Source organism: Aulostomus chinensis, chromosome 12, assembly GCF_037954235.1.
Source record: "Aulostomus chinensis isolate RoL2024-O1b breed Wild chromosome 12, RoL_Achi_v1.0, whole genome shotgun sequence".
NCBI lineage: Eukaryota > Metazoa > Chordata > Actinopteri > Syngnathiformes > Aulostomidae > Aulostomus > Aulostomus chinensis.
In genome coordinates, this window is record NC_141331.1 from 17,219,911 (window position 1) to 17,229,290 (window position 9,380).

The window sequence follows — 9,380 nt, forward strand, 5'->3', positions numbered from 1 at the left end:
CTTTGTCTTGCGCTGCTATAAACATATTCTGAGGGAAACGCAAGGAAATCGCTGACAGCAACAGGCACATAGTACATATTCAGATTTCAGCTGCTGTTGCTAAGTTTAGAAAGTATGTATAGTACTGCCAAAATAAAGCTGGAGCAACCAAGATACGTGTCTCTCAATGTATGATTTCATAGAATCTCCTCTGCTCGTATACGCTGTCTGCCTGTGATTTTTAAAGATGAAATAATGCTCAGGATACACTCACAGGTGCTGTCAGGTCAGACATTTGCTGTTGTGCTGCAATCTGCAGTCCAAGTATAACTCCATTATTGAGAGGAGCTGTGTGACACACAGCGGGATGATTTAGTTTAATGACCATGGCGGTGACAGTGCTGTGATGGAAATTGGACTCCCCCTGCAAATTTACATCACTTGAGGGTACTTGGGGCTCTTTTAGCGGCTGCACTCCAGAGCACGAGCCATCAGGAGGTCCTGGATATGTCATGCTTGTCACCTTCCTTTAAGTGCATCGGCAGACGTGGGAGAGGGATTAATATTATATAGCCTACGGAAGCACAGAGGACGTCTTATCAGAGCTGCAGATGTGATAAGCACCTCTACCCCCATGAAAACCAGGAAAAATCTCCTAGCAGCGCGACAAGCATCTCTTTGTGTTGATTCCTCATACTGCTTCAGAGTTTCAATGCGGCTTTATTGGCAGATATGGTGCAATTTCACATCTGTTGTAATTTGATGTGCTTGGATCACCCTCTGTGAAATCATCGTGATCGCAACATGGCTCCTCTCAATTATTTAGAAAGTTGGCGTAAAGCTTAAGAGATACTAATCTGATATCTTTTGATTTTGAGGTGTTCAGAATAGCCTACACAACAAACCCAAATAACAGTAAAAGCCTGCATCTGTTATCATGTCATTTGGTGGTTAAACACGCTCTTCTGTATTCACCGGGGGAAAAAAAAAGATTTATTTGGTTAATAAAAATGTCACTTTTACAGAAATATTTTCCACCATTGCCATGACACTCATTTCACATTAGTTCACATCAATGCAGATGTCAGTGTGTGAAAATTGCGTTGCCTTCAAACTGATCCCGAGCTGTGAAAGGAAGTTGTGGCAACCATTCCTGTCACTTCAGTTTTATCAGAAAAGCACCCAGTAGAACCATGGAAACAACATGTGACACAAATAAACATCACTGCACCGATGCCAGTATATACTGAAATTAGAATTTATTGAAGTGTGTTCAGTCAGGAGAGGTGCATTATCTGCCGAGCCTTAATTCAGTCCTTTGCCCGCCATTAAGCACAGCGCCGTCTATTATGCTATGATGTGACATAACGCAAAGAACATTGTGCTAATCTGTGACACATCCAGACAGGCATGTGGCTTTCAAGTTTTACTTTATACGAAAGAGAATAAAAAGAAAACCCATATTAAGTAAAACATTCCATCCAAATTGTCAGTTAGTGAAGATTTTCTTCATAATTCATTCATCATCATCTGCATATTATGCTAACAAGTATTGCTTTCTGTCAGTATTTACAGTTCAACTCAGTAAGCACATTAACATTCTGCGCTGAGGCTTAAAGTTTAGAGACTTTTGAGGTCTTCGTTGGGGACAAACGTAATGAGTGTTTTACTACACGACACCTAAAATGCGTGCCACCCACCAGCGACAAGGCATAATGACTCTGCAAGCCACTTGGCATCCTCTGTAGTTGTACGGCCAGGGCCAGTGGCCCCGCAGAGGCTCGCATATTCTCTGACAATGAGTATAGCCACGTTGGCATTCGGAGCAGCAGATCCCCTGGTGGTCCAGCATGGTGTCAAAGGTCATTGCACCTTCTTCTCCGGCCCCTGTGCTGCGCTGCAGTTTTTAAAGTAATGTTAATTTTACTCATTTCAGTCATTTGCAATTCAAATGTTTTCAAAACTCTCATCCTCTTCTAAGACATGTGACTCACTTCTCTCAGGCAATATGAATTTTTATAACCGATGGGAATTTTCACTTCAGTTCACGAGTTCATCAACTTGGAATGGCAGCTGTTACCTTTGTGACCTGTAATTATCTACTAACATGACACCTACTCAGCAGCAGCACTTAGTCAAACCAGGTTAATTAATTTCTAGACCATGAACTGCTAGTTCTGTAACAATGCATTTGAACAAGGCTGGCACCTGGAGGATGCTTTTCTGAAGTCATCTGTAAAACTGTTGACAAAATAGAGAAGTTTCAGTTCCTAATGTTACTTTAAGGCATGCCTCTGGGCTTCGTAAATGCCTCTTGATAGTTAATCAAAAATTCACCAGCTTTGAGGCCTTGTTTATCATCTGCAAAGATGTTGAAAAAGCTGGCACTTACATGATAGGGGTTTTCAGGATTGTAGGCTGACCCTGCAGACTGCGCCCCCTCCTCTTCCTCAACTCGGGCGGCGTCATCCGGGTCCCTCTGCACAGCAGTCGCCTCAAACTCCTCAATGTTAAACTGCCGCTTGGCTCGCTGCGAGTCCCTCTTTCTCCTCACCCCATCTGTTACAGCAGTCACAGGAGGCGCGAGTATTAGGTCAACATCCACAAGACGCCATACACGTCCTCGGAGCTCAATCCTACATAGCTGAGGTTGTCTCAGACGTCCTGAATAATTCAATTAGCAGCAGCGATATGAGGCAGTCTTGCATATTTTAAGATCATTCTTTTTTAATACAATACCAGAGCCATTTTTTGGTGTACGAGTCTAAATGTGGCGTGTGTTCACAAGTGTTTCACTAACTTCTCGGACAAGGCTGTAAGTGTGTTGACAGACAAGCAGGGCAATCACAACGGAGATTTGAAACAACTACTGAAATGTACTAGATAGCCCATTTTCCCAGCTTGTGGAAGTATGAAAACAATTTAAAAGTAACCTTTTGGCATGATAGGTTGGAGCCAGTAAATGGGACGTTCCCCGCAAAGAGCCAGAATTTTCTTGCTGAGGAAACTGATGTCCTTCAGCGGCTGTTCTGCTGAAACCCATATGAGGAACTCTTCATCAAACCTCACTGGCATGATTTCATCTGTCTGGCAGGAAAAAAAAATAGAACACTTTGCTTGAATCGCTCAAATGAAGACAAAATAAAAGGAAGAAGAGGAAATGGTGCGCATATACCAGGTCAAACATCAGTGTCCCTTTGTTGTGAGCTCCCACATGTGGAAGGTTGGATTTGATTTGGGATTTGATGTAGCACTTGTCTCCTCCAAAGAATCGGATTCCAGTTATTCCCTGCACCAAATCACAGAGACGCCGTGTTTACACGCACAGCTTTGCTAAGCACACAGAAAGTCTCAGCTGAAGTACTTCAGGAAGAAAGAACAAGGACAAATCTACTCACATTTTGAAAGTCATGAATCTCCACTGCTTCCTCAGCTCCACTCCCAGATTTAAATGTCTCCAGGTTGTTGTCAGAATCAATTTCCACGGAGCCCTCCCTCACCTCCCCATTGATGTTCATACTGTAATGAACACTGTAAACCTGGCAGCATTCAAAGTGAAACATTTAATGACTGATTAGTCAAGTTGTGTAAAATAGAAATGGAGTGAGAGACAATGGAAAAAGCAGCTTTATATTCATGCTTGCACAATAATCTTTGTTGTTTCTTTCACTGCAGAAACCCTGTGTAGTTTTGAGCACGCAAGGAATTGAACAAATCCTCAAAGGAGACGTGCTGCAGTCCTTGAAGCGAGTGTTCGCCCTTCAGGTGGGCTCATTAGGAGACAAATAAACATTATTTCTAATAAGATGGAAGATTTTATGTTAGACACATGTATTGCAGATAGAATTAAGTATGCAATTTCACTCTCTGAATGGTGATTATGATTATTGATAGGGCATCTCAATCAAGAAAATAGAAACAATCAAGTTCTGTAATCAAATGTTCATTAGAAGAGGATTTGTAATCTACTTTACATCCAAATCCTCCTCCGTGTGTATCTTATTCTCTAATCATTATTGAAGCGGGGAGCGTAATAATGACTACAGCATCATCCTCTGTCAACACTTACATTTTTATCAGAGTCTTTCCACAAGTAGAGAGCAGCCACTGATGCACACAATGTTAGCACTGCACCAACAATAAGAACCACGGCTCCAAATCTCAGGAGGCGACTGACCGCAGTGGAGGGGGGTTCCAGGGATGCGTTTTGTACCTTCCCAACATTCAGACATAGCAAAGGAAAACAGAAATGATCCAAGTGATCAGAAAGACTGAGGATCTAAAAGATTTCACAGATTCTGCTGTCTAATTCCCATGCCATGAATGTCAATTATATTTCTAAATCAAAAAACTTATTAAGTCTTTCTTACCGCAGGCGTGCAGTGTTCAAAACAACCGGGTCCATGGGTGGTGTTTTGATATTTTTCCATTTTCTCTTTCATGATGTCCTCTATAATTCCTTCTCCACTTCTGTCATACGTATCTTTGAGAGTAGCAAGTTATCCTCCAGGAGGAAATTTGACGTTTCGGTGTGAATGACGTACAGATGATGTGGTTACTTTGAGCTAAATTCTTCGTCTGAATGTTACCTGTATAGGTCCAGGTTGCCCTAAAGCAAGGAGGCCATCCTGTGGTGTCAAACTAAAACTTCTGAGCTCATTAGAGATTAGCTGGTATCTTGGTGCGTATCAGAGTGTCTCATTACACCCATTACAAGACACAATCACCTGATAATTAGCATTGAGGTGAGGGGAATTCATTTTAGACAATGTGTTTTATTCCTATTCTTGTTTATACCCTTACTAGTTTACCGGCACTTCATGGATTGATAATTCCTCCACTAGTCACTCATATTCCCCCTTGAACAACAGTTATTTCACACTTGAAAACCCTATGAAATCTTTTTTTTGTTTTGATCCAGTTAAATATGTCTTTAGATCTTACAACCTACAAGAGCGCACTCTACAAACATACATTTGCTAAATCCAAGAATTTTTCAGATCTGTCAAAAGGAGGACGGTAGTTTTGTGGTCAAGGTTAGTTACACAGCCCCTCTCATAAATTAAAAAGAAGAAACATGGTAAGAAAATTGAGTCAAATGCGAGAGAGCTGCTGTTGCTTGGAAACAGACTGAATCACATTTTTGGGGTAATTGGTAAGCTGGAAGGCAATCAGAAAGGTGATGGGATTCTTTGACCTCCGACAAATATGTAATTGTAAGAGCATTTGATCAACAATGGAGTATTTGCATGCAAATTGAAGGCAGCACATTGTGAACTCTGAAAAGAGTCTGACATTGTCTTATGTGTGCTATCAATTTAGTGGCGGTTGTTAAAGGACCGCATTTTTATTTATTGCCGTTTATAAGCCTTCAAGGCAAATTAAATGGATTCTGCTTCCTCAGTTAAGGCTGCACTTTGTGCTTTTGTTGAGGTCTGTCAGAACAGTGGGATGCTCTCAGTCTATAGGAGTCCTGGACGCCCAGATAGCTACATTGGACTGCAAGAACAACTTTTAATTGTTTATTTGTGCAACAAAGTGACAAAGTCTACCACAAACATCTTCTCATATTCACAGCAGAAAGCACCCCCCCCACCCTTTCCCTCCCCTCCCCAGGAATATCCATTAGTCATGCCCCTTTTAAATAGCAACACAATACATGCTTTTGAAAAGTCATAATAAAATTCCTTTTTACATTGATTCATTATGAAAAATATATTATTGATGTACAAAATTTTTGCATATTACACAAGATACAGTGAACTGTCTTATACGAATGAGCCGAAAAGACAAATGATGTACTACAAAACACAGCAACAATCCAACATAGTCAAATAAGACCAAAATAGTGTACAATATCAAGACAACGTCCCTCCTCCTCCTCCCGCTACTCCTCCTCCTCCTCACTTATGAGTTTGTGTACTCTGGGATGGAAATCTCATCCGTCTCTTGTATTCTGGCTGGTGTCGGTGGGCCAACAAGGATATAATCAAACTCCTGGTGTTGAACTTTTTCATACACACTCTGCAGACCGTTGGTTTTAGGTAAGTGAGCCGGATAGTAGTTTTCCCTCCTGGTATCCCGAGGAAGAGAAGCTGTCTTGGAGAATGTTGACATATTGGGTGCACAGGCCATACTGGTGTTGGGCCTGGTTGCTGACGGGCTCCAGCATCTGTCTGAGTGTCCCAGCACTTTACATTCGCTTGTACAAGCCCAGAGACCTGCAGAAAAACAACAGAATATTGCTCAGCTCCATGTGAAAACTTAAAACTACTTCAGTATTATATCTTTCGTGACACTCACTGTTTGTTGGAGGCGACTCTTTCTTGTGCACATCCCCGCTTATGTCAGAATCGCTGTCATTGAAGTCGCTGTCCCCTTTTCCGCTGTCCTTGCCGCTGATGTGAGGATCTCTTGCTGAGATTGTTGTGAATGAATTTCCCTTCCATATTGTTATCGGTCTGACAGCTTCTTTCCCATATCCTGGTAAAGTAGAATAACCCTGCAAAGATACAAAAAAAAAGGCATAATAATAATGAAAAAAGTTTGAGTCAAGAAGGTAAAAACAGTAAAAACTTTGTTTATCTCTGAAATAGCATCAGTTACCTTCAGTTTGCCCTCCATGGTCCTGCTGTTGGGCTCAAAGATGCCTGCTGTCTGCCTCCCGTCCTCACAGCCCACCTCTATTGTGTTGCTGCTAGCCAGTGTGGAGTTCTCTGGAAAGGGGTGGGCATCAAACACTTTGCCTTTGTGGTTGACAATCAATGAATCAATGTGACCACTTTCCACATTTTCCACTTTCGGTACATCTTCTTTCTCATCGTACTCCTCCCTTGTCTCTTTTTTGCGGCGGCTACAGATGGTAGTGATGAGGATGATAGCCAGCAGGAGGAGGGAGCAGCTCCCTGCCAGGACGATGATGATGGCTATGGACGTGTCCCATTCAAAGACGTCCTCGCTGCCATTTTGAGCCGAGGAAGGAATGCTGGACAGCGTTCCCTCAATGAAATTGAAGTGTATAATGGCTGTGGAGGTGAGCGCGGGGGAGCCATTGTCACTGACTGATACTATGACTTTGACATTGTCTGTGAGATCATATGTGAGTTGTCGGCTCACGCGCACTTTCCCTGTGTCTTTGTCGATAGTGAACCCCAGGGGCCCCCCCTCTGTGATTTTATAGGACAGCTGTGCATTTATCCCCTCATCAGCATCTGTGGCTTTTATCTGGGTTACCACATAACCTGCAGGTGCATCTTTAGGCAGGAAAACATCAGCAGATCCCTTGTAAAGAGGCGGCTCTATGATAGAGGGCTGGTTGTCATTCTGATCAACAATCTTTAGTCTGATGACAGCTCTGCTCTGCAGCTGCGGTGACCCCCCATCACTTGCTTGGATGTGGATGTCTAGCTGTTTCATGACCTCATAGTTAAAGCTTCTCAGGGCATAAATAGAACCAGACACTGAATTAAGAGACACAAAGGTGTTTACTGGAGACCCCATAATGACACCGTCCACAAGTCTGTAGGTGATTTTACCATTGTTGCCCAGATCCGCGTCACTGGCCTCCACTGTGGTGACATAAGCCCCCGGGGCATTGTTCTCCACCACTGAAACTTCATACACAGCTTTGGTAAAGTGAGGGGCGTTGTCATTCTCATCGCTGAGTCTGATGGTGTACTGGGTGATCTTTCTCAGCGGGGGTGACCCAAAATCCTCAGCCATTACCGTGAGGTTGTATTCGCTAATCCTCTCTCTGTCTAAGGTGGCAGCTGTGACGATCATGTAGCTGTCTTCGTACGCCTGTCGGAGTTTAAAGTGGTCGTGGCCATATAAGGTGCAGTGGACCTGGCTGTTCACCCCCGAGTCTCTGTCCAAGGTGCTGATCAGCGCCACCAGACTGTCCTTGTCTGCCGCCTCGCTGATGTACGCCGTGCCCGTGGTGATGGAGGTCATCGGGGTGATACTGATTTCTGGGGCATTATCATTGACGTCTGTCACGTGAATGATGATTTTGCACACGGAGGGGGTCGGGTTTGGTCCCAGATCGGTCGCCTGCACGTCAAGCTCATATGTGCTTTTGTCCTCAAAATCCACCGCGCTCTTAAGCGTCAGACGACCGGATTTATTATCCACGTGGAAAAGTTCTCGGATCTCGTGTGAAACCTGTTTCCCGAACCCGTAGACCACCTCTCCGTTTAACCCCTCATCTGCATCAACTGCGTTCAAGTCCAGTATAACAGTGCCAACTGGCGCGTCCTCTGGCAAACTGACTGAGAAACTATTCTGGTCAAAAACGGGGCTGTTGTCGTTAAAGTCAGTCACTCGGACTGTTATCTTGGTTGAGCCGGATCTGTACGGGTTACCTCCGTCTGTGGCCACCAGCTCCAAAGAGAAGGATGACTGAGTCTCCCTGTCTAGCTCTTTCATTAGCACCAATTCCGCATATTTAACCCCATCCGCTCTCAGGAGCACATCAATAGTAAAATGACTGTTGACAGAAATCTGATAGCTCTGGATGTAGTTTGACCCCACATCCGCGTCCACAGCCGGATCTAAGGGGATATGAGAGCCCACTGCTGCGTTCTCAGAGATCTCCACTATAGATTCCGTGTTCGGAAACTCCGGAGAGTTGTCATTGATGTCCTTTATTTCCACCTCGACGTGAATCAATTTGTAGCGATCTTTGGAGAAATTCACCACATCAAAAGTAATGAGACACTGTGGAGTGTGCCTGCAGATTCTCTCCCTGTCAATTCGTTCCCCGACACTGAGTTCCCCGTCGCTTTCTCTCACCCTGATGAATGAATCATTGAATTGTTTCATCATCCTGAAATTGGTCTTGGAGGAATGAGACAGACTCAAGGACATGTCCTTCGCAAGGTTGCCGATGACTGTACCCGACGCGTCCTCCTCATTGGTCTGATATCTGACAGTATTTCCTTCGGACAGAGCCTGTGAAGCGAATAAAAACTGATGGATTGAGAATATAAAAATCCACCGGTGCCAATAAGTTATGAATATCATCTTTCCCTCGGCGAACAGCTTCATTGTGGATGAGCGCAGTTCACCTCTGGAGTGAGCTCTCCATGCAGCTCCCGCGTCTGTGAGCTGAACTGTGCTGGAGGAGAAAGTTACTTGCGCGCAGCCACAGACACACACACACACACACACACACACACACACACACACACACGCACACACACACACGCACACACACACACACACACACACACACACTTACGCTTGTTGCCTCGCCTTCACTCACAATCCTGCAGTGGAGGGGGTTTATACAGCTCTACATGCTAATAAGACCAAGTGTGACCAACCAATCTCTCGCTTTAGAATTGTGACAATAAGCCCGTCTTAAGAGTGAGGAAGTTGCAGAATAAAAAGTCAAAGAT

General features: G+C 43.9%; 2 protein-coding genes across 2 annotated transcripts; both read right to left on the reverse strand.

Moving 5' to 3' along the window:
• Nucleotides 1-1,459: 1,459 nt before the first annotated feature.
• Nucleotides 1,460-4,421, reverse strand: LOC147252303 (leukocyte cell-derived chemotaxin 1-like). The gene is made up of 7 exons (XM_086221139.1): nt 4,350-4,421; nt 4,049-4,192; nt 3,378-3,518; nt 3,155-3,268; nt 2,913-3,066; nt 2,372-2,538; nt 1,460-1,876 (listed from the first exon to the last, which is right to left on the reverse strand). The coding sequence occupies exons 1-7, from the start codon at nt 4,419-4,421 to the stop codon at nt 1,649-1,651; spliced, it is 1,020 nt and encodes a 339-aa protein (XP_086077265.1). The 3' UTR covers nt 1,460-1,648.
• A 1,166-nt stretch (nt 4,422-5,587) lies between these two features.
• Nucleotides 5,588-9,135, reverse strand: pcdh8.2 (protocadherin 8, tandem duplication 2). Its single transcript, XM_086221282.1, has 3 exons — nt 6,586-9,135; nt 6,283-6,481; nt 5,588-6,200 (listed from the first exon to the last, which is right to left on the reverse strand). Exons 1-3 carry the CDS (start codon nt 9,025-9,027, stop codon nt 5,887-5,889), a joined length of 2,955 nt encoding a protein of 984 aa, XP_086077408.1. The 5' UTR covers nt 9,028-9,135; the 3' UTR covers nt 5,588-5,886.
• Between the last annotated feature and the right edge of the window lie 245 nt (nt 9,136-9,380).